Genomic DNA, 25,538 nt, shown 5'->3' with positions numbered 1-25,538 from the left:
GAGGAATGCAGCATTTTAATTTTGTTCTGTATTTCATTTAAATATGTAATTTGTTACTCAGTTAAACGGTAGTCATTTTTAAATACCTTTTAACAACTTCCATTTAAAAAAATTTGGCTAATTGGGTTAACCACTCAATTGGGTCAAAAGGTACTGGTCCTCGTGTGCCCTAATTAACTGGAATCCACTGTACTTTCTCAAATTGCTTTTATAATGTATGATCTTTGCCTTCATCTCTGTGTAGAAAAGAGAGAATTGCAAGACGTTTGGAAGGGATTGGAAGTGAAACACAGCCAGTGTTGCTACAGAATTGTCCTGGATTAGTTACTCATCGCCTACTGGAGGAAGATACTCCTAGATACACACGAGCTTCCGATGCTTGCAGTCCACCTCTGGGTACGAGACTTCTTATAATTGAATCAATTGGATTGAGTGAAATGTTCAGGGCACAGGTGAAGCATAAAGAACCATGCTGATATGCTGTTTAACTCAAAAAGTTGTTAGAATTCTGTACAAAATTTTGTTTTGCCATTCTGATTCTCCATTTGTTTTCATAGCACAAATATTCTTCCAAAAAAGTGAGTGATAAGTGAGTTTACAAGCAGATTACTTCTCTTTCTGATATATTTATTAAGGTAAATGGCCCTTCATTTATGTAAAAGAAGTTTATGGATAAAATACTTGTGTATTACCAACTTTACAATTAGTTTAATGTTAACTGACTATATTAGCATTGTTATTGAAGGGGGAGGGATATGAAATTGACTTGCTGTCTGGAGACAGGATCCTACCTTTTCAACTGGTAAATTTAAGTGAGGTTATACATAAAACTAGAGTCAATTCTGCAAATGCTAGAAATACAAGCAACACGCTCAAAATTCTGGAGGAACTCAGCAGGCCAGGCAGTGTCAATGGAAAAGAGTACAGTGGATGTTTGACCCTTCAGCAGGACTAAAGGAAAAATAGATGAGGAGTAGAGTTGAAAGGTGGGGAGAGGGGAGGGAGAAAGACAAAGTGATAGATGAAACCAAGAGGGATGAAGTAAAGAACTGGAGAATCTAATAGGAGAGGACAGAAGGCCAATGGTAGAAAGAAAGTGGATCACCAGAGGGAAGCAATGGGCAGGCAAGGAGGTAAGGTGAGAGAAGGAAAAGAGAATGGTGAGGAGGGGGGAAAATTACCAGAAGTTTGAGAAATCAATGTTCATGCCATCAGGTTGGAAGCTACCCAGGCGGAATATAAGGTGGTGTTTCTCCAAACTGAATGTGGCCTCATGGCGACAATAGAGGAGGCCATAGACTGACATATCAGAATGGGAAGTGGAATTAAAATGGGTGGTCACTAGGAGATCCTGCTTCTTCTGGTGGGTGGAACGTAGGTGCTCAGCGAAGCAGTCTCCCAATCTACGTAGGGTCTCATCGATGTACAGGAGGGCACACCAGGCGCGCGGTACATAGTTTATGCCCCAATAGACTCGCAGGTAAAGTGCGTCCTCGCCTGGAAGGACTGTCTAAGGCACTGAATGATAGAGAGGGAGGAGGTGTAGGAGCTTGTAGTCTAGCTTAGTGGCCACTGAATTTGGGGCATTTAGCAACATAAAATACATGCTTTGCCCATGATTTCTGAGCCTATCAATAACCATCTTTAGGGTAGTGTGACCTATAGTGAATGTGTTGAATGACTGAAATGATCAGCATTACAGAACAAAGAGTACCTTTTGTTTGTTGGACAAAATTTAAACTGTGCATAATTTGGGGCATTTGAATTCTTGCTTTCAATTCCTGGGCATTAACCTAAGGCAAAGGTGGGCAAACTTTTTGACTTGTGGGCCACAAAGGGTTGTAAAATTTGACAGGGGGGCCGGACCAGGAGCAGATGGACGGAGTGTTTTGGTAATACACCTCACAAGAGAAAATAAAATATCATGGGATATGTAGAAAACATGTGCTTTAATTTCAATTGAAAATGGACAAATGCATTACAACAAAATATCTGTCTTTGAAGTCCCATGGTATTTAGCTATTTATTGAAATGACTTTTAAAACACTGAAAATTAAATGAATAAAATACAGCTTTTTTTAATAGTAACAGTTATTATTTTAAAGCACTGAAAATTCTGTTATCCTTCAAGATATTATCATCATCACTCTCCTCCTGACTGTCTTTATTTCAAAAACGGCAGGAGATGCGGGTCTACTTGTCCTGCTCCTTCTTATTCAATTGTCCACTGTGCCAAAACTCAACAATGACCAGCACAAAGACAGAACAGTGACAGTGCGCCAGTATGCGGAGCGCGTTATTTGATCGGGAGCGCATTTTTTTATTTTGAGAACGTACGTGCACCTGCGCACTACTCATGTCCATCACTTAACAGAAATGACATGTAACATGTAAGGCTTATTGAAAAAAATATTTTCAAATGCATTTTTTACATAACACAGCGAAGAAACTTATTTTTAATTTCAGTGGGAACAGTGTTGTTGGTCTCCCTTTTTAGCCAGCGCATCAAAGTCTGGATTTAGTTTTGTTGTGGCGGTTCTCAGGATGGATCTGAAGTGTTGGTCAGTTAACTTGGATCTGTGGCTGGCTTTGTTGATGTTCATGACGCTGAACGCCTGTTCACACAAATAGGTCGAGCCGAACGAAGAGTAAAGCGCAAATGTGGAGTAATACGCTGCACCTCAACAAAGGTCAATGTGTAGCGGTGTGCTACATGCAGCTCTAAAATTACGACACGGAGTCGGTAACTGCAATCGAAGAAAAAAACTTTATTCGAAATCCCCAGCCTCACTTTTAAGCCTCCCTTAACCTGCCCCCCGTGGCGCAGAGGCTCCAAAGCTCTGTGCTCGCAAATCCCCGCAGGCTATCTCCCTTAGCCGGAATGCTGGCTAATTGTGAGCCGGTTCGGATGTGCCAGGAAATGGGTCGCCACAAATGTATATAGAGTGCGTCATCTAATGGGAAAATGTCAGAATTGCGGGGAAAAAACGTTAACAAGGTTTATTAATATAATTTCATCAAGTTCTGCGGGCCGGATTAAAAAGCATAACGGGCTGCATATGACCCGTGGGCCGTAGTTTGCCCATGCCTGACCTAAGAGATGACCTGTCCTAGGCCCAGAACACAGATGCAATTAAACAGAAGGCGTGCCAGTATCTTTACTTTCTTAGAAAGCTAAGGGGGTTCGCCTTGTCAGAGAACACTAACAAACCTCTGCATTTGTACTGTTGGATGCCTCCTGACCAGTCGCTTCATTGTCTGGTAAAACAATTCAAATGCACTAAAATGCAAAAGCTCCAGAGAGTAGAAGATTCAGCCCAATAAATCATTGGCACATACCGCGCACCATAAATAGCATTTGCAAGTCGAATGCTTTTTCTTGAGCAGAAAAGGTAGAAAAGATTGAATTATTTTCATGATTTGGACAGCTTTGAAAGAAAATAGAAAATTCCTTTCATTGCCGAAGTATTAATATAAATTGGGGAGAGGCTGTATAAAATGGGAAATTAAAATTGTTCTTTAGTGAACAAAGTGAAGTGCCTTGTCTCAAGAAGCTGATGAAATAAATGTGGTAACATCATTAGTAATGAATACAGAGGAGACACAAGACTTCAGATGCTGTAATCTGGAGCAACAAACAATCTGTTGAACCTGCTGAGCTCCTCCATCAGATTGATGCTCATTTGCAATTAATACTTGACCAGAGAAATTAGAGAAGACCAACAGTGGTTCCTTTGTTTTTGCTTGCCCCCTTTTTAAAATGTTGACATTCCAGCAGTTTTTTTTTTGGAAGGTGAAGAACACTGCTGCTGTGCTCCTCAGTTCATAAACTGGATGAGGTCCAAGGAAGTGTGCTGCAGAAAGCAGTTCCACAAAGGAAAAATTGAGCAGTGTGTTTCCTTAAAGACGTGCCTCCATTTATAAGAGGAACATTGGAAAGGTGGAAGCTGATGGAGTTTTACTGTATTTGATATTAACAAAGGGTTTTTTTACACAGGTAGAAGATCGGATAAGGAAGGCTCAGATCATCATCCTACTGAAGACCTTTATTCAGAAAGGCAGTCAAGACCTAGGTGCCGAGGAGAGGTTAGACACATGAACGTTGAGTCCCCTTGCATCGCCAGTGTGAATCTCGAAGTGTTAGATGCGAAAGCAGAGAGGATAGCCAAATACAAAGCTGAGAGGAGGCGACAGCTGGCTGAGAAATATGGAATTGCCTTGGATCCTGAACACGACGAGAGCATTGCATCCAAGTACTCAAGACCAAGAAAGGAAATTGATCTAACTGAACAAGTGCCATCACCATCCGAAAAGGTTTACAGCAGTGGCTTAACAAAGTTGCAAAGTTCCAGGGATCAAATAGCTGATGAAGCAGGAAGCCTGTCAGCTGGTGTATCTATAGAAAAATTCTCCTCAGATGGCAATAGTTTCAAAGAAAGAGAAACTCTGCTGAATGAAGAAAATCAGAAAAAAGCACTTGAGATTAGTGCCAAAGGGAAAAATTTGGAACCTTCAAATAGCAAGGATTCTACTGTGACTGACGTGCCAGAATCCCCACCATCTCCTTGGAGAGTTTCACTCGTATCACCGAAGCAGTTCTCAGATTCGTTTAACGCAGTTAGTGAGCAATCCCAAAGCTTGCACAATAAACAAGGGTAAGAATTTATTTATGTCAAAGAACTTTGTTCAGAGAAGTTTTGAATTTCTTGAAGAACATCCTCAATTTTTAATGAGCATTAATCTGTACACGTTCATGTATTCTGAGTTATGAAACTTTATTTTAATGATTCTCACTAGATAATTAATAGTTTCAGAGATACAGAACTATATACATAAGTTAGTTGCTACCTAATAATTTATGATTAATCTTTGTTTTTCTAATCATACCAGTGTCACACATTTGGTGGGGCTCACTTGTAGATGGAAACTTTTTCATTACCTTCCACTGGTTTCAAATGAGCATTATCTGTCCCAAATGGAAGAGTTCCATTTTTGGAATTGTTGTAGTTTGTCCTTCTGCATTTAAATTATTCACTTTAAATTCACAACACTTACTCTTTGTGTGTTTGTTACATTATATCATTTGTGTTAAATAGCAGCTGATCGGATTTTGCTTAGATCAATGTTAAAACTAAAGATCTGCTGAAGCTGACAAATTGCTGATACTCTGGTCGGTAAGCTCGGACAATGCATTTCAAGTATAATATTCCTTCGTGTTACACATTCCTATTGCTGGTTCAATGTAATTTACACTCAGGTTAATTACTAAATTTGAGTAAGTCTGGTTATTTGAAAGGACCCATTGTCCATGATTGTTTATATTTTTGGGGCTTCAGCTTTGCCATAAACTTTAATCTGGCATTGTCAATACTCATTATTCAATTTGTTGGCTGTATCTCTGAATTAAGTTGCAACCAAGTTAAGATGACAAAAAGCTCAACAATATACTGTTTCTTGGCCAGTGCCAGAATACATGGTTGAGGTTCATGATTTCCTTTAAGTACAATATTTGGTAAACAATATTAATATGTGGATATTGTGAGGAGAATGACAATGATTTTGACTTTTGCACTATCGATGTCATCATATGATAGGTTCATATGGATGTCAAAGTGCACTTCTATTCAGGCTGTGATTTTTGTACCCCTCTCCCCATCTTTCTGCGACTTGTAACTTCTTTCTCGGGTTCTCTGTGTCACCTGCACGTCCAAACCCTGTATGCCATACCATAATTTTAATCTCAAATGTTTTGCAGGTTTTTCTTAGTTGCCTGCCCCTGATTGACTTGAGGCATCAGTTGTGATGTCTCTTCTGGAATGAACTTCCCCAAACCTCGCAATGTATTTTATTCTCCGTCCACCACCACTCATCGCTGCCCCCACTCCAAACCCCTGCCACTTTCTTCAGAACTGCCACAAAGTCCTAAAGCTGTCAATTATTCGTCTGTCTGTGACTTGCTCCAGGCATAATCTCAGCAAGTTGCACATGTAAAATCCATTTGCTTAGATGAAATTGAAAGAATTTACATTTATATAAAGTCTGCCTCAAACATGCCAGAACATTTCACATACAGTAAATTGTTTTGAAACTTAAGCTAACTTTACAGACACCAATGTAAAATTTTCACATATACTTTATTTCCAAAAGCAAATTAAACCTATTGCAGTAACTTGCTGTTGACAGTGAATGGTGGGAATACTTCAGACCCAAACCACAGTCACATATCTGTTTTTTCATATGAAATCCTACCATGAGAACCTAATTACAAATTTATTATTAAAATACAAATATCCACTTTATTTTATGGGCACTCTCCCTTTTCAGTTGTTTGAGAGCAAATAAACATTCTACAACAGTTCTATTTCTCGACCCATAAAATCCAAAATAGACTATTTATGTTGAAACTTCGAATGTTTTGACAGTTTAGGTTCACAAAGCTCGAAATTGAAAGCAGGAAGTTTTTGCTGACTTTAATTTCAAAATATCTGCAAAACAATTAAGAATTAATTGTTGGCACACAGAAGTCGTGTAGTTTTCAAACAAAGTCATGAACGCAATTTGTAAATGGTTGAATTAAGATCTGATTGTGAGTTCTAAAAGGTCCTTGCTTGTTGATCCACTTCTATCTGGATGCTTTGGAGAACTTTAATTTCAATCTTAAGAAGTGTCAGAATAGTGGGTCTTTCCATTTCTTGGTAGACTAGAATTTTGTTTTGTTGGTCATGGCAGTTTTAAAGAAATCAATGCAGCTTCTCTCTTGGCACATTTTCAGGGGAGACAGGGGAAAAACATACTGTCATTAAAGCTTACTGCCAATCTTTGACATTCCATGGCTGATCAATGGCAGAAGTAAATGCAACTAGTCCTACATGTGACAGCGTAGCCTGCTTCTTGGAAGTTATATCCACAGCATTTTTATGGATATGAGATGAGCTCATGAGGCTTACCTGTCCTCACCTTGTATTAGGAAACTAATGAAGTAGTTAAAACAGCTTTATACTATTCACATGACCCCTTCTTTTCCTGCTTCAAATATTGACTCGTCATCATGAGGCTGTCAGTTCTGTCCCTTGGGTGATGGGTACACAGGAACTATTCAAGTCATTTTGAAAACTGAAGTCCTGTTTTTTCGGCTCTATATATTTATTCTCAAAAATATTGGCTTTGTATTTTCAGATGGTTAACACTTGATTCCTAGAAATATCTAAGCTTTCTAAATCTATTCACGGTAACCAATGGCTCATTTCTCTATCAACAGTACCACAGCCGCCTACCTTCATCATTTTGCCGTTATTGATTTAAAGGGACTAACAAGAAGAGCCTGAGACAGGCAATGCATATAAAGTAGTTGGATTGATTGCAATTTAATAAAATAACAATGTATTTAGTAAATTTAGCTCCCAGTGAGTGTAGACCAGCACAGCCACATTAAATCTGCTGATTATAGCTAAGTAACCAAACTATTGCATAAAGTTGTCGTCATCTCCTCCAGGATTTCAGTAGTGTTAATTGCACGTTAAAATATAGTGTGGTGCAGGTTTGTGATTGGAGTTCTGGCTGCCATTAAAATAACCCATGAATATAAGTAGCAACTGGATATTTGAGTGCCAAAAAAAATGTATTTGAAAAAAAAATTAGTGATAGCAAAGCTGTATCTCTGAATGCTACAGGGAACTCTTACAGCTCTTAAATTCTCTGCGCACTTTTTCACAGCCAATGTGACAAGCATAAGACTTAGATCAGTTTTAGAGCAGAAATCTGCAGCAAGGAGGTTAAAGATGGCTGTTTACTTGCTGTATGTTTAGTGATAAGGAGGAGTACAATGCAATCCATTTATCACTGCAATTCTCTTTTTGGCGCAGCCCTCCCTAAAGGTGCTTAATACTTTTACAGGTACAGAATATATTTAGATTTCATTGATGTATTTTAACTTGTATTGTTAATATTCGTTCAGGTCCAGCATATCAGATCCACTGTCCATTCTGTTTGGTCTTGCTGTTCCAGATGCTCAATGTTGTTCTATAATACATATCAACAAAATATTCTCATCTAAAATTGCATTTGATCTTAAAACTAGTTTAATTGTCTACTTTTCTTTAATGTTTGCCTTTTGGTACTCACGGATTGTTCAGTATTTGGTGGTTCATTTCTGCTACATGTGGACTCGGGTAGTTGTGAAGGCCTTGGTCAACTAGACTGGTTCACACATGTGTGAAAAATTATAATTGATTGGGGGAGGGTGCAGAAGACAGCATGTACCTATGGAAGCTCTTCCGGTGGTCCAAGGAGCTTGCTGATGAAAACATTATTAACACTATATTTTGTGAATTTTACAGAAATTGTCTACATCTGTAACAGAAGTCCTTTTGTTAATTTTACTCATTGTAACCTGTGCCCTGTGTGCCTGTTTAAAAGCCTTTCAAACAAAGAAGGGAGTGATTTCTGCAAATGTTAGTAAGCTCACAATGGATAATTACAGTAAAATAGGGAAGAGTACCTGCAGGTATGGAATTCTGGTATCAAATTGACTCTGGATGTCTCTGCTACACTTCCATATAGCAACACATTGAAAGTAAAGAATGAATGGTTCCTGCAGAGAGATTCCAATGGCGAGACACCTTCCCTCATCAACTGGCCTTCCAGGTACTGTTGAATGTGATGCTTTATCATTTCCCGAATGGCACATTTTAATCATCAACATCTGCTTTTCACGATACTCATCAGATCGTTGTGTGTTGCCGCCATCTCACATTAGTTCGTCACCATTCCCATAGAAGGATCTGTCTTTGAACTTCACATGCTATACTGTCTTTCCCCCCCCCCCCCCCCGTATCATCTTAATTAACTTGTTGGGTTTTTGATGTGCATGACTAATTATTATTTGAATGACAGACATCAAATATCTGGTTCAGTTCCCAATCACCTTTTAACCAACCACCGATAATCCCCATTGGCCAGGTTTGTTGTGATTATTGCTGTGAAATCCACGATGCTCTTGAGTGCTAGTGTCACCTGAGGAATTGGTTGCATAATGGATGGAGAAGCGGCCTCATTAGCAAATCATAAACACAAGCAATTCTGCAGATGCTGGAAATCCAGAGCAACAAACACAAAATACGGGAGGAGCTCAGCGGGTCAGGCAGCATCATGGAAATGAATAAACTATTGATGTTTCAGGCCAAAACAGTTCTTCAGGATTGGAAAGGAGGAGGGAAGATGCCAGACTTAATAAGTTGTGGGGAAGGGTTGGGGGAAGGAGGATAGCTAGAAGCTGATAGGTGAAGCCAGGTGGGTAGGAAGGGTAAAGGCTGGAGAGGAAGGAATCTGATAGGAGACGAAAGTGGACCATAGGCGAAAGAGAGGAGGAGGGGACCCAGGGGGAAGTGATAGGCAGGTGAGAAGAGATAAGAGGCCAGAGTGGAGAATAGAAGAAGGGAGGGGGAGGGAATTTTTTTAAACAGATGGAGAAATTGATATTCATGCCATCAGGTTGGAGGCTACCCAGATGGAACGTAAGGTACTCCTCCACCCTGAGTGTGGCCTCATCCTGGCACAAGAGGAGACCATGGACCGACATGTTGGAACAGAAATGGGAATCAGAATTAAACTGCTTGGCCACTAGGAATTTCCGCTGTTGGCAGATGGAGCGGAGGTGCTCTGCATCTGCCACACCATGAGCCTCTGCATCCAACACACCATTCTTCAGAGCTTCCGCTATCTTTAAAGGGATCATGTCACCAAACCTATCTTTACCTCCTCTCCATTCTCCGGTTTTCACAGGGATCACTCCCTCTGTGATTCACGTGTCCCCACTAATCTCCTTACTGGCACCTTCCCATTCACCTCCATTCAGGGCCCCAAACAGTCCTTCCAGGTGAGGCAACACTTCACGTGCAAATCTGCTGGAGTCCTTTGCTGTGCCTGGTGCTCCCAATGTGACCTCCTCTACATTGGTGAGTCCCATCGGAAATTGGGGGACCACTTCACTGAGCACCTCCACTCTATCCGCCAAAAGTAGAGCTTCCTGGTGGCCAAACATTTTCATTCTGAATCCCATTCCCATTCTGACATGTCGGTCCATGGCCGTCTCTTGTGCCACAATGAGGCCACACTCGGGTTGGAGGAGCAACACCCTATATTCCATCTGGGTAGCCTCCGACGTGATTGCATGAATGTATTTCAGAAAAATTCCCTCCCCCTCCTCTTCTTCTATTCCCCACTTTGACTTCTTACTACTTCTCACCTGCCTATCACCTCTCCCTGGGTCCCCTCTTTCTTCCCTTTCTCTCTAGTCCACTCTTCTCTCTGATCAGATTCCTTCATCTCCAGCCCTTTATCCACTTGGCTTTGCCTATTACCTTCCAGCTGTCCTCCTTCCCCTCCACTCACTTTTTTATTCTGCTGTCTTACCCCTTCCTTTCCTGTCCAGAGAAAGAATCTCGGCCCAAAATGTCTACAGTTTATTCATTTCTGTAGATGCTGCCTGACTTGCTGAGTCCCTCCAGCACTCTGTGTGTGTGTTGCTTGGCCACTTCAGCAGTTGTAATATGCATTCACTAAACTTTAAAGAACAGATCAGGATACTAAATTGTTTTGTGATTGTATGTTCAGGGACACAATAACGGACCTAATGGATGCAGGTTTATTTTGTTAACTGCAGAGACATAGAAAACATCATATAAACTAGTAAACAAGCAAGAAGAGGATAGTTGTTTATGTGAGAGAGAAACTGATTATGTACCTGGTTCAGTCAAGGTTACGCTAGAAATCCTCTCAATGTGGATGACGTAGCAAAAAGGGAAACAATTATGGCAATCGTTGTGTCAAGAAATATAATTAGGCCAAGCATATTGTGTGTACGTCCAGAAAAAGATTATCAGAGGAGGTATTAATTTATCGGCCTTGGATTACTAAATGTACAGAAAGCGATGCAGAAGTGAAAATATCCTAGGTATTATACAATATTAGTAATGTTGTGTCCTGCAATATTAGTTAAGCATTTTGTGTGTTCTATAAAGGGGTCTCCTCTTATGCCCATTATCCATGAGTCTTGCCATATTCCCCTAGTTCTTAGCCCCACCAACCCCTTAGCTTCTTATTTGCTAAGTGGAAGGTCCATGTCCATAGATGAACTTGTAACAGCTTCTTTGGCCAAACAGTCAACCCGCTCATTCCCCTCAACACCTCTGTGTGCAGGGACCCATCAGAAGTGGACATGTAAACCAGTACTTTGAATGTGAAATAAAGATTGAAGAGCTTCCAGCAGTAAATCTGACCTACTGCTCAAATTACATGTTTTAAGAATAGTCGAAGCCGATAAAGAATCCGAGCAAGCTAAGACTTTGCAAGGACCAGTTTCCTCCACCCACTGCAAGTCCATAGTGATGGCAACCAATTCTGCTGTATACACTGATCAACGGTTTGGAAGAAGTTTCTTTATCATCACCTGTAATTCAGGCACAAGAACAGCCACACCAACATTCTCAGTTATATTAGCTTCTGATCCCTCAGTAAAAACGGTTAACATATGACAAAAATTTTCCTCAACAAATTGATGAAACAACAGTCTCTCAGGCATATCAGGATCCTTGGACTTCATTAAATCATGCAACCTAAATTTAACTAAAGTCATTCGAGAAGAACACAATGGGGCTACTGAAAAAGCTACAGCATAATCCAGCAAACCCATATTCCCAATGTGATAAGAACTCAACCACCCAAAACCAGAACAACTCTTATTGTGATGTTCCCAACATTCTTCCAACACCTTTAACAGGATGATCATTTCTCTGTCCCCTCAAATTAATCCAGTACGTTAACAACAATTCCAATCTTTGCAACTGTAAGGGTAACTGTCCCATTTCAACCAGTAAAGCTGAAACAGATGACCTTACTGCACCACGACACTGCTGTCCTTGGCAGCAGGGTAGAAAGTTAATAAAAATTAGAAATAAAAACTAATTGCTGAAAATGGTCAAGCCCCACTTGTTTGGGGGGAAATGGAGAAACACTATTTCATGTTTTCTGTTCAAAACTCTGGTTCAGAACTAAGCAAGCTGGTTTTCAGTAGAAAAAAGTTTGGAGAGAGTTGTATGTGGAAGGTGGGACCAGGCAAGTTAGAGGCCTGTAATGTAGCTTTTCACTGTTACCTGTTTCTAATGGTAACCTGTGGATATTCCCCACAAGCCAGGCAGTACTAATAGAAAAAGAAAAACTAAGCCAAGAAGATAACCAGCAGGGCAGATGTGACCAGCTCTGATACAGAAAGGATGAGTTAGATAGAGTTGTAGAAATCGATAGAGAGTCCAGAAGCGTACAGTAAGTGAAGCTGGAAGATGAAATGCTGTTCTTGAAGCTTGCATGATGTTGGAGGGTGTGGGATAGAGAATTAAAGTGGTGGCAACAAGAATCATTTCAGTCCTCAGAACAAACACTGGAAAGCTAACAAAATTCTTTCCATGTGCATCTCACGTCCTCGGGGGTGTAGGGTGTGTGTGTGCGCGCATGTGCATGGCGTAGGGTCTAAGAATGGACGTGCTGGCATTGGAGAGGGTCCAACGAAAGTTCATGAGAATGGTGCTGGGGATGAAAAGGTTAACACACAACCATTTAATAGCTCTAGTTCTGGCCCTGTACCTGCTGAAGTTTAGAAGAATCAGGGAGTATCTCATTGAAACCTATCAAATATTGAAAGGACTAGACAGAGTGGACATGGAGATCATGTTTTCTGTTGTGGGGGAGTTTGGGACCAGAGTCCGAGTCATTTGGTATATTTAAAGCCGAGGTTGATTAGTAAGGTTGTCGAAGGTTATGGGGAGAAGACAAGAATGGGGTTGAGAGGGGAAATAAATCAGCCAGGATGGATTGGTGGAGCAGACTTGATTGGCTAGAACGTCTCATGGGTGAAACCTCTTGAGCAGCAGTGATATAGCCAGTCCTGAGTGATATCATGTGACTGCAGAGGGTGAAGGTCACTAGGGACGATATACAGCATTTGAAGAGGGTTTGTGCACTTGTGATGACATGGGAAAATGCTTGGAACATGCCTGTGTGGAAACAGAGATGAAAAAGTTGTGCAGGGTTTTAGTTTGATGGTTTCTGCTAAAGATTTGCTGATCATTTTAAAAAGCACTTGCATGCTCCTTTCATTTAGAAGCTAGAATTCCCTGGCTCTTGAAAGCCCAGGTTACTTTCATTACACACAAAATGCACCTAAATCCAGAGTAATGGGACCTCATTCAGTGTCATCTTTCAAATGTGACTTCCTCTAAATCTGACCCAGTTAAATTAGAAGGGGCAAGTTCCCTGAGAGCTGAGATCCATTTTCAAGTCTTTACCAAATTAATTGATGCCACAAGTTCAAAGTATATTTATTATCAAAGTACATGTATGTCACCATGTACAATCCTGAGTTACAGTTTCTTACGGACATGCTCAATAAGTCCATAATAGAATAATAACCACAATAGAATCAATGAAAGACTGCATCAACTTGGGTGCTCAACCAGAGTGCAAAAGATAACAAACTGTGCAAATACAAAGAGAAGAAAAAAGAGATAATAATATTGAGAATGTGAGATGAAGGGTCCTTTAAAGTTCCCACTTTGTCCCTCAATTTAAATATTAGGAATCATGAGGGGAATTTTGAAATCCTGAGCTTGTTTTCTATGGCAAAAGGAATGCACAAAACAAAATATAATCATTAAAACAAAGGGAATTGTAAAATTGAACAGATGATGTCTTTGAAATGCTATGGAACACAAGAGCAGAGGCTAAAGAGAAGGAGAGAATTGCAGAACTAGTTTAGGTTTAATTTCATGCTAGGGCAGTAACATGGGAACACAGTAATTTAGATGGTGTATGGAAAATTTAATGAGCTACTGAATACAATTTAGTGTTCAGTGAAATAGAAGTGAGTATTACAACAAAGCATGGTTGAGAATCAATCATTGAAGGTTAAACAGCAAAGATGGATTTCACCCTATATACCTAATGACCCATTGGATGGATTTCACCCTATATACCTAATGACCCATTGGATGGATTTCACCCTATATACCTAATGACCCATTGTCACAACTAAACTTGGCATAGGGCAGCTGATCATCAGTGGAATTTAAGCAGATCCTATGAAAGACAGGATAGTTTTATAACTACCAGTTGTAGCTGCCAACAAGTGATGTTCTAGCCTCAGAATTCCTAAGTAAGCAACCTTTGCAGTACTTAACAAAAATCATTTGGGCTGGTAGGAGCTGAAATGTACCTGGGACAGCCAAGACTCAGTTGACCTCTGTCGCTCCAATAACTCCCATCATTGAGAACATTATCAGTCTTTTCACTGACTTTGCTGGTTCTGAGGTCGATATTAACTGTACCTTTTTTCGGTGAGGTCAATGTTAGGATGTTTATAAGCACTTGGAAAACAAAACTTATACTTGACCTGCTGAGTTCCTCCAGCAATTTGTTTGTTTTTGCAGGAAATTAAAGTTAGCTGGAGCTCACAGAGTTGGTGAGAGTTGTGAGCAGTGGACTGCAACTTACTACAACCCTGAGGTCATTGAGTCCAATCAGAGTTTAAAACCGGGCATGCAATCTCTTTTGATCCTATGCATATTGTACAGATTTCAAGAAGTCACGGTAAAACACACTACACAGTTCATGCACTTGAGTTTGTGGCATCTGTAAGTGCTTCAACTATGGAGTGAAATTTTCATAAATTCATTGTTTGAAGCCACTGCTTGTGAGATCCAGTTGTGCCCATCTCCATGACAGCCAAATTATTTTGTTTTATACATCTGTACTTTTTCACAAAGAACTTTTTTTTGAAGAATTGTTTGTGAGGTAGGCTGATTGGCTTGCTTTGCCGATGTTAGGTTTCATTAAAGTACTATAATAAGTGAGGATGGTAGATTTCCTTCTCTGTAAAAATTGGAGAACTATACAACTTCAAGGCAATCTAGTAATTTCAATATTAATTTTGTTTATTCATTTACATGATACAGCTATTGCTGGCAGTGCCAGCATATATTGTCTATCCCTAGTTACCCCTAAACTGAGGCATTTAATAGTTGTCAACATTGGTGAGCCTGCTGTGACATATAGTCTGACTGTAGAATGAAGGCAGATTCCCACTCTGTGACATATAGTCTGACTGTAGAATGAAGGCAGATTCCCACTCTGTGACATATAGTCTGACTGTAGAATGAAGGCAGATTCCCACTCTGTGACATATGGTCTGACTGTAGAATGAAGGCAGATTCCCACTCTGTGACATATGGTCTGACTGTAGAATGAAGGCAGATTCCCACTCTGTGACATATGGTCTGACTGTAGAATGAAGGCAGATTCCCACTCTGTGACATATGGTCTGACTGTAGAATGAAGGCAGATTCCCACTCTGTGACATATGGTCTGACTGTAGAATGAAGGCAGATTCCCACTCTGTGACATATGGTCTGACTGTAGAATGAAGGCAGATTCCCACTCTGTGACATATAGTCTGACTGTAGAATGAAGGCAGATTCCCACTCTGTGACATATAGTCTGACTGTAGAATGAAGGCAGATTCCCACTCTGTGACATATAGTCTGACTGTAGAATGAAGGCAGATTCCCACTCTGTGACATATAGTCTGACTGTAGAATGAAGGCAGATTCCCACTCTGTGACATATGGTCTGACTGTAGAATGAAGGCAGATTCCCACTCTGTGACATATAGTCTGACTGTAGAATGAAGGCAGATTCCCACTCTGTGACATATGGTCTGACTGTAGAATGAAGGCAGATTCCCACTCTGTGACATATAGTCTGACTGTATAATGAAGGTAGATTCCCACTCTTGAAGAATGTGAAACGGTATGTTTTTATGGAAATCTCTGAATGTACTTGCTATCACTAGCTTGTGTCTAAATTACAGGTATAGTAAATACTTCAAGTGAACTTTCCCCCAACTCATGGTGACCCCTTAACTCTCCCAACTCGTATCTTTAGATCAGTGGTCCAGAGCTCTGTTGGCTGACCTTGATGGCCTCTTTTCCTATTACCAGTACAGTTACTCTATCGAAATTTCTTTAAATTCTGCAATGTAAATTTCCCAGCTACCGTGGTAGGGTTTAACTTAATAATCCAGCATGTGGAGAGAATGTTTCCTGTGGTGGGTGTATCCAGAACTAGAGGGTATAGCCTCAAAATTGAGGGGTGACCCTTTGGAGTAGAGGTAAGGAGGAAATTTTTTTTTAGCCAAAACATAGTAAATCTGTGGAATACTCTGCCACGGATTGCAGTGGAAGGCAAGTCTGTTGGTATATTAAGATGGAAGTTGATAGTTTTCTGATTGGTCTGGGCATCAAAGGATGTGGTGAGAAGGCAGGTGTATGGGGTTGGTTGGGATCTGGGATCAGCCCTGATGGGAGCGCTCGATGGGCTGAATGGCTTAATTCTGCTCCTATGTCTTATGGTCCTATAACCACTATGCTACCAAACATAATTTTCAAGTTAAAACCAGCTAACCCATGGATGAAAAATGTTCAAGTTTATTGTCATTCTACCGTATGTATGTACACCAACAAACAAAACAATGTTCCTCTGCTCCAGAGTACACAATAAAGTACAGATAACTTACAATACATAAAGTAATATTTCCACAAATAAATTACAAAATAGTAAGGTGCATTCGGTGACACAAGTTTATAAAGTAAACAGTGTAATGCTACTGGTGCTTGATAATATTCAAGGGCCCTGCATATGCAACGCTTCTGTTAACTCTCTCAGATGGTTGGAAGGAAGACTCTGACAGTCCTCTCAGCAGTCCTCACAATCCATTTTGTAGGGACTTGCATTCTGATGCCTTGCAATTCCCATACCAGATGTTGATGGAGCTGGTCAGGTGCTCCTGTAAAAATTGTTTAGAAGTGGCGGGGTGGGGGAGAGCCTCACTGCCTCAATCTCCTCAGGAAGTGGAGACACTGCTTTCTTGACCAAAGGGGTGGTATTGAGGGAGCAGGTGAGATTGTCCATTATGTGCACTCCCAGCAACTTAGTTCTCCTAACTGTCTCCATGAAGGAGCCATTTATGTGCAGTGAGGAATAGTCAGCCTGCGTCGCCTTAAAGTCCACAATCATCTCTTTAGTTTTGTATACTTGGTGACACAAGTTGTTGTGCTTGTACCATTCTATGTTCTATTTCATCATAGTTATTGATGAGGCCAGCTACTGTTGTACCATCAATGAACTTGATTCAGTTTGAACTGGATCTAGCAGTACAGTATAGATAGGCACATGAATATGAGGAGAATGGAAAGACATGGACATTGTTTAGGTAGGTGGTTTTTATTTTGGGGTGGGGGTTGATTTACTTTCTAGCTGTTTCAGCACAACATGGTGGGCTGAAGGGCCTGTTCCTGTGCTGTACTGTTTGATGTACAGTTGCGTGTCAGCGGCAGGCTGTGCAAGCAGCCCTAGGGGGCGCTGGTGCTCGGAGTGATGGAGCGAGAGATGTTACTGCCAACACAGCCTGACTCTCGTCTTTCTGTCAAGAAGTCCATGATCCAGTTACAGAGAGAAGTGTTGAGACCCAATGAAGACAGTTTGCCCACAGTGTACACATCTCTTTAAAATGCAGTCATTCAAAAAATGTCAAATGAAATTAAATGGCTCAATCATTCAAATCAAAGGAAAATATTTAGATAATGTCCTATTGACCTTCATTCTAAATTATGTTCTTGCTGTTGCAATCTTATATATATATATCAGCATTAGCTCAAGTGTTCTATTTCTGGCGTTACTGCCAGTAATCAGACATTGTGCTTACAAAGGGGAAAAAAAGATGTCACCTACCTAATTGATCTCCCCGGGCTATGTTAATATCAGGCTGTCGTTGTCTCCAGCAAAATGATGCTGATCAGATGCCTCTCAGCTCTGGATTATGATTGCCTTGAAATGAGATTTATGAGGAATACCATGAATCCTCATGAGCTCTCAGTACCTTTAACACTTGTTGAGGCTGTTCGCTAATAACTGCCCCAGGATCAAAAAGAAGTAAAATGTTAGCTGGCAGTTTTTGAAATTGGAATTGGCTTCTGCAATCCCCTTTACAACAGCTTGTAGTCTTTATTATTTAAGATTTCTAAAGGTCATTGCATTTAAGTGCTGTTCAGATGAATATTTTGAAAGACTATCCTAAAACAAAAATTGCCTATATTACCACAAGCACTAAAGCTGACAAATTCTGTATTTACATCCACAAAACTGCAATGCTATTAAGCAGTTGGACACAGACCTAGGCCAGCAACCTAATGTGCAGATAAGTAGCCAACTGACAAGATTTGAATCCAAACCTGAAATTTTGAATCCACCGCAGTGACCCAGTCTGCCGCCCTCTGTGTCTGGATCCAAAGAGCATGTGTTCAGTCCCACTACAAAGACTTGCATGCAAAAATATCTTCTGATGTGTACTTTAGAAGTGTTATCTTTTGGTGGGACTTCAAATGATACTTCAACTGATTTTTTTCAAAAGTGTACATAAAAGACCTCTGGATGCTATTTCAAGGAGGAATATTAGAGTTGTTCCCAGTGTCATGGACAGTATCCCTCAATCAACATTACAAAAAATCAATCATTACATTGAGAGCTTCTTACATACAAACTGACTGCTGCGCTCCCTACATTTCAACTCTGACAAGTCTGGAAAAAGTAGTTAACCATCTATAAAACGATTTAGGGCATCTTGAAGTTGTGAAAAGTACCATATAATCACCCTTATTTTCTTCATGTGGTTGCAGGCAAAATTAGAATGTTGACTTTCCCGTACAGTACCCTGAAAAAGTATTCATCCTGCAACCCTTTGTTCACATTGTTCACGTCAATGAGTATTACAAGCAGGGATTTTGGTCAATTTTTATTTGTGAATCACAAGCTTTTTTTTTTACAGTGGGGTCCCAAAAACATGTTCAATTTTAAAGCATGAGTTGAAAAAATTGACATGGAAATTTGACCTAGGAGGGTTACAATTACCAAATTTTAAGAATTATTACAAAGCAAATCAACTTAGATTTATTGCATCTTTTTTTGATGAAGATAAACCGGCATGGATTAGAATAGAATTAGATAAAATAGGAGAAAATATACCAGAAGATTTTATATATAAATGGGAATCTAAATGGATACGGGAAAAGAAAGAATCTCCTATACTAAAACATTTGATTGATTTATGGAGTAAGATAAATGTTGATAATGAGATAAAAAAATCTTCATTAGCAAAGAGACCTTTAATTCAAAATAAACTTATTCCTTTTACAATGGATAACCAACTTTTATACAATTGGTTTCAAAAAGGGATTAGATATATAGGAGATTGTTTTGAAGGAGGTATATTAATGTCATTTGATCAATTAAAGAATAAATACAAAATATCAAATAACACTCTTTTCTGTTATTTCCAATTAAAGGCTTATTTAAGAGATAAACTGGGTCAAACAATGTTATTGCCGAAACCTAATGAAATAGAAACTTTAATTCATAAAGGAAAATTTAAAAAATTTATTTCTGGTATGTATAATTTGATTCAAAAACAGGCAAACAAGGAATTTATAAGTCAAAACAAAATTGGGAAACTGATTTGAATATTAAAATTGATGAAACAAGTTGGTCAAGATTATGTCTTGACAGTACAAATATGTTTGACTAAGATTAGTACAATATAACTTTTTACATCGATTATATATTGCACCACAAAAAATAAATAGATTAAACTCAAATTTATCTGATCAATGTTTTCGATGTAATCAAGAAATTGGTACTTTTTTACACTCTACTTGGTCTTGTTTTAAAATTCGACCTTTTTGGACAAATTTATGAGTTTTACTGGAACAAATTATTGGAATACAACTTCTACATAATCCAACATTATATTTACTAGGCGATACTGAAGGGATAAAATCAAAATCCAAATTGAATAAATATCAGAAAGAATTCATAAAAATTGCATTGGCAGTAGCCAAAAAGGCTATTGCAGTTACTTGGAAATCGGATTCATACTTAAGTATAGATCATTGGAAGAATGAAATTTTTAGCTGCATTCCACTTGAAAAAATTACTTATAATTTAAGAGATAAATATGAAATATTTCTGAAAATTTGGTGCCCTTATTTACAAAAGATAGGATTAAATATATAGGTGCTCCAAAGATAAAATTATTGGTTATCTGGGGAAAGAAATAAATATACATATTAAAGCTATTATGAACTCCATGGAGCATGTGGGGATCTTCCGATATCCAGGCATTCTTTCTTTTTCTTTCTTTCTTTTTTCTTCTCTTTTTTTTTCTATAGGGATATGTTAGGGGGGAGGGGTTAAAGGGAGGGGGGAAGGGTTGATCATATTTTTTTCTTTCTGTAACCTATTTGAAAATTCAATTAAAAAAATTTATAATTTTAAAGCATGAAAAATTTAAAACTTCAAAAATGGAATGTCAGCACTTCAAGAGTATTCATCCCCCTTTGCTCAGTACTTAGTTAAACCACCTCTCACAGCTATTAAAGCCAGTAGTCTTTTTTGATAAGTATTAAAATGTACAATGTGATGGAGCAGGACTTGCCCATTCCTCGTTGCAAAATCGCTCATTCTGAGCCAGGTTTGTTGGGGTGCAGGAGTGGACAGCAATCTTGAGGTCTTGCCAGAGATGTTTGATTGGGTTAAGGCCAGAGCTCTTGACTGAACCACTAAAGGGCAACAATTTTCTTCATTTGAAACCATGGTTGCTCTGGCAGTGTATTTCGGGTCGTTGTCCTACTGCAAAACCAGCTTCTCTCCCAGTGTAAGCTTTCTGACAGAGGCTAGCATGTGTGCATCCAAGATCTCTTTGTATTTAGCAGCATTCATCTTCCCATCAATCCTGACCAGATTTCCAGTCCTTGCTGCTGAAAAGCATCCCCATAGCATGATGTTACCTCCTCCATACTTTACAGTAGGGATGGTGTTGCCTGGCTGATGTGCAGTATTAGATTTACACCACCTGTACTGCTTAGTGTTGAGGCCAAAATGTTCCATTTCAGTCTCTTCCAACCACCTTTACAGTATCTTTCCACATCTTTACAGTATCTTCCAAATGATGATTTGCAAAGTCTTTACAGGCAAGGATCTGCTTTTTTTTTTTGGCCAGGGCTTCTTCCTTGCCATTCTTCCATAATACTTTTTTTTTTGCAAGGCCTTAGAGATTGTGGAGTCCTGCATTTCATTTCCAGTTGCAGCCACTGACTTCTGCAGCTTACTTAGAATGACTGCTGGCATCAAAGTAGCCTCTCTTACAAATGCCATTCTTCTCCAGTGATTAAGTTTAGAGGGGCGGCATGATCTGAGCAGTGTGGTTATGGTTCATATATTTTCTTCATTTTTTCATGATGGTACTGAGCTGTGAAATATGTTGATGGTCTTGTACCCTTCCCCAGATTTGTGCTTCTCTACTACCATTTCCCTGGCTTGTCTTCAATATTGTTTTGTCCTAATCTTGATTTGGTCTTTTGAAAATCTGCCATACTGTTGGATCTTACAGAGAGTTGGGGTATTTATTGTTATCAATTAATTGAAAACAGGTTCTACATCAACAAATTCTCCATCAACATTTTCTACATCAACAAATTGGATGAGTTGATGAGGAAGGAAAGTTAGAGTAGTAATGACAAAGGGGATGAGTACTTTTTCAGCCTCAATTTTGGTTTTTAATTTTTAGTAAATTGTTGGCAGCGTGGAATTTCTCTGTTGATTTGACATGATGTACAGTGTTTTGTAGATTAGCTCAAAAAACCCTTTAACTTTAGAAAATGAGACAGTATAATGTGAAAGAATAGTTGTGTGGGCTGAAAACTTTTTTCAAGGCACTGTACCTGAAAACAAAACAATCAGTCTGCATTTGAGAAAGTTTGTCTGACTTTCTTACGTGTGGCTTGTAGTCTCAGTTCATAATCATTCCTTTTGATGCATGTTCCAGAGACGTTTTCCTAACATTTATTCCTTCAGTTCATGCATCAGTCAGTAGGTTTTTACCTGAGCAACTTATCTTACAGCCTTCTGTTCATTAACTGTGAAGGTTGATTAATTGAAACACCACTGCATATGGACAGGGTCTGAACTTAATCTTTGAAATTCTGCTCCCTTCTATGCCAAGCTGACCTGTACACAAAGACCATCTAATTGATTTGTTTAATATCTTTGTTCTTAAATAAGACCAACAGAGACTTGAGATACCAACTTCTCCTTGAGTGACTTTGGTAAACAATGCATGTCAATAGATTCTGTTCATGAAACACTGACCACCTCCCGTTAACCAAGGATCAAAGGCATGCCACAGTTGTTCCAGAGAATTGGCATGAAATCTTCTGGCACAGTAGTCTTTGTGTGCGCTATTATGATTGACTCTCGATCTACAGAACTAAGAATAGGTCGGCATAATCCTTTCAGATTCTCAGTGGAATTCCCTAATTGCTTGCTCTTTCTTCATTTAGTTTATAAATATCATAAGGAGCATCACGGATTGTTAGGTCAAATGCTTCAGCCCCGCTTTGATTCTGTTAGATCATTAGTTGCCTGCCCGATCTTTGGATTAGTTTACGATTGCATAAAGTCTTTAAGTAATGTACATGGAGCATTCTAAACTATTTGTTAGCAATCTGCTGGGTGAATGCGTGCAAACCAACCACATTGTTGATCTTTACATGCTGGTCCAATATGCAGCCAGAAGAGAGCAGGTCCTGCACAGTGCTGCTCCTTCAAGGTGGAAGCCACCTTCATGCATTTGAAGAAGGCAGCCACTGTGTACCAGTGGTAAATAAAATGAACATCATACGTATTCCTTTTATTTCTCATCAATTCATAGTGGCTGCCTTCTACCTTCTACAACATGCATGGCAGTTGTTTGCCTCCGCTATTCTGAAAGTACCTTTTAAAATCACAACCTCAAAAAAACAAGGACAATGGTGGTAGGCACATGAGAATGCCATCACTGACAGGTTTCCGCCTAAAATAAATATTGTCCTTATTGGAACTAGATTGCTGTCTCAGCAATTTTTTCCACGTGCTTGGTCTGAATCCATCCCAGTGGAGTACATCGGGTAAGCCTCAAAGAAGCACAACGTGGAACTTAAAACGTTTTATTTAAAATCTGTCCAAGAGCTGTAAGCCAAATAACATAGAAGCATCACAAATAATATGTTTGATAAAATTAGCAAAGCAGTGATAAAGATTAGTGATAAAAAATTAGCAAAGCAAAGATGTTGCAAACAACTGCATCCCAATCAGACGTCTGAAAGCTGGTCCACATCTTACATTAACCATGGCTGCAGTTGCTGGCCCCTTCCTCTCTACAAGTGGTCAAATTTGTTTGCAGTTGCCTTGAATGTTAACCCTCACACCCTAATTGTTACTTATTCTCTAACCAGTGCTTTGGTGGAGTTCTTTCGAGTTCATCTCCAGTCTAAAACACTAACAAAGTACTTCAAATAATCACACTAGCAAAAGCCTGTTGAATACTGAATTAGACACAGTGGCTTGTTACTTTGAGTCCATGCAAAAGGTTTCATTTTAAATAAACAAGTATTTCAGAAGTTTTGGAAGATTCAGCGGTAGCACTGGACTGCTCAGTAACTTGGGATAGGAATTTTGGTAATTCTTTTGACCCAATTTAGCTTTGCCTTGGGTTGTAAATTTTTGCTGCAGACATCTGAACACATCCTCATCATCAATAGTCCTAAATCCTAGAACCCAAAAGCATTAGGAATTCGTTCATCAGAATTTCAGCAACAATTTAAGAGTGCTGATCACTATCACCTTTGAAAGAAATTGGAGATGGGGTGAACACTGGCCATGCCCCCAGTGCCCAAATCCCAAATGTTAAGCAATGAATATTTTTGTCAAAATGAATGTTTCAGAACAATGTAAGTCTGGGTGACGCCCTGATGTTAAAGGAAATGACTTTAATTGACAATATCATAACTTCCCATTTTGGCTGTCTGACTGTTTATGTGGCATGAATCAAGTCCAGAAGAGTGCACAGATTAGCACAGGACAGCCAGAAGGTACAATATAGCTGGAAAATAGTGATAACTTTACTCTTGCTCAATATTTTAACCGTTTAACATACACGCTAACCCAAAATTCATGATTGAGAAGTGTTGCCGTTTTAGTTGTTGCAGTGTATCACACACGAGTGAGTTTACTAGATATGTAAACCTTAATTAGAATTATACTCTAAAAAGTAAAGTTACAGCACCAGCCATGTATTCAGAACTCTAACCTCTGACCGTGAAATGTCTTTGATTTTTTTTCTCACAGAAAAATAGCTAATTGAATACCTAAAGCAAAATGGATCATTGTGAATATTTTAAATAGAAATGGCGGGATAGCGATGTAAAAGCCAAATTCACTACGTGATCCAGGTTATGGATTGCTAAAGTTACAGATCCATAATTACTTATACTGAATGTTTTCAACAAAACATTTGATTAAGCACAAGATATGTCATCCCTAATGCTGTCGTGTTGTATGGACCAAGCCTAATGCCAAATTCTTCTGAAAAAGCTTTTCTTTAGAGCCAAGGCAGTTCTGTTCAGCTTCATTCTATACTTAGGTTCCTTCTCTTCCTTAATTATTTGTAATGTTTATAGTCCTTCCCGGCAAATTATAAAAAATGTTGTTAAAGTCTCTCTGCAAATTGTCTTTTTTTTCAAGTAGTGGTGATTTAGGGGCTTGGTTTGCCCCTGGAATCATTACAAATCTGTATCAAGAGCACAGAAATATTTGTCCCAACTGGTCCATGCTCTGCTTGAGCCAGTTTTCTTCCATTTTACCCCAGCAATGTATACTTCCATTCCTTTCTCCTGATAGGAGCTGTACTATTTAGGAGGAAGGTGGGCTTAATGCGCAGGATTAACCATTAGTTTGTGGAATTGCAAAGCTTCTACTAAATTACTAGATATATTATTGATTATTCTTTTAATGCCCTCTACTTCAGTTTCTCCTCTTGCGTTTATTTTTCATACTGTGCTTAGATAAGGTTTTAAATCTTACCATCCTTTTTGTCGTAGTTCCATCATCTATTTATTTCTAAACAGGGCTCCAATAGTGAAGAAAAACTAAATCGAAATAATTATTTCCTTTGTTAATTTGCAATTTTTTTGTTTGCATTTCTGCATACAGAGCACTTCTCATTACTGCTTGTCCTTAGTTATAATTGGTTTCCATCTGTTTTGGATTTCAGAAATACTCTGTTTTCTTTTCTATGTCCTTACTGCTTTTATCAGTTCATGTGAAGATTCAACATTTTCTGAGCAAGCACTTATCCAGTATATGTTGAAAGGGGTTTCTGTCACAAACAAAAGAAAATCTGCAGATGCTGGAAATCCAAGCAACATACACAAAATGCTGGAGGAACTCAGCCGGCCAGGCAACATCTATGGAAAAGAGTACAGTTGACGTTTCGGGCTGAGACCCTTTAGCAGGACTGGAGAAAAAAAGATGGAGTCAGAGTTAGAAGGCAGAGGAGGGGTGGA

The 25,538-nt window shown here is 39.2% G+C and overlaps 1 protein-coding gene across 6 annotated transcripts in view; it reads left to right on the top strand.

The window, feature by feature from the left end:
• Positions 1-25,538, top strand: part of svila (supervillin a) — a 259,828-nt gene that overhangs the window by 130,032 nt on the left and 104,258 nt on the right. For 5 of the 6 annotated variants that reach the window (XM_059971985.1, XM_059971988.1, XM_059971984.1 and 2 more), the window contains exons 6-8: positions 245-396; positions 3,998-4,655; positions 8,560-8,643. In XM_059971985.1, the coding sequence (XP_059827968.1) occupies positions 245-396; positions 3,998-4,655; positions 8,560-8,643 (894 nt within the window). The remainder of the gene's footprint in view (positions 1-244; positions 397-3,997; positions 4,656-8,559; positions 8,644-25,538) is intronic. The other variant, XM_059971987.1, reaches the window with a different exon arrangement.

The sequence above is a fragment of the Hypanus sabinus genome, chromosome 6 (assembly GCF_030144855.1).
Source record: "Hypanus sabinus isolate sHypSab1 chromosome 6, sHypSab1.hap1, whole genome shotgun sequence".
Classification (NCBI taxonomy): Eukaryota; Metazoa; Chordata; class Chondrichthyes; order Myliobatiformes; family Dasyatidae; genus Hypanus; species Hypanus sabinus.
The sequence above is the reverse complement of the archived record's forward strand: the minus strand, read 5'-3'. Positions and strand labels throughout refer to the sequence as shown.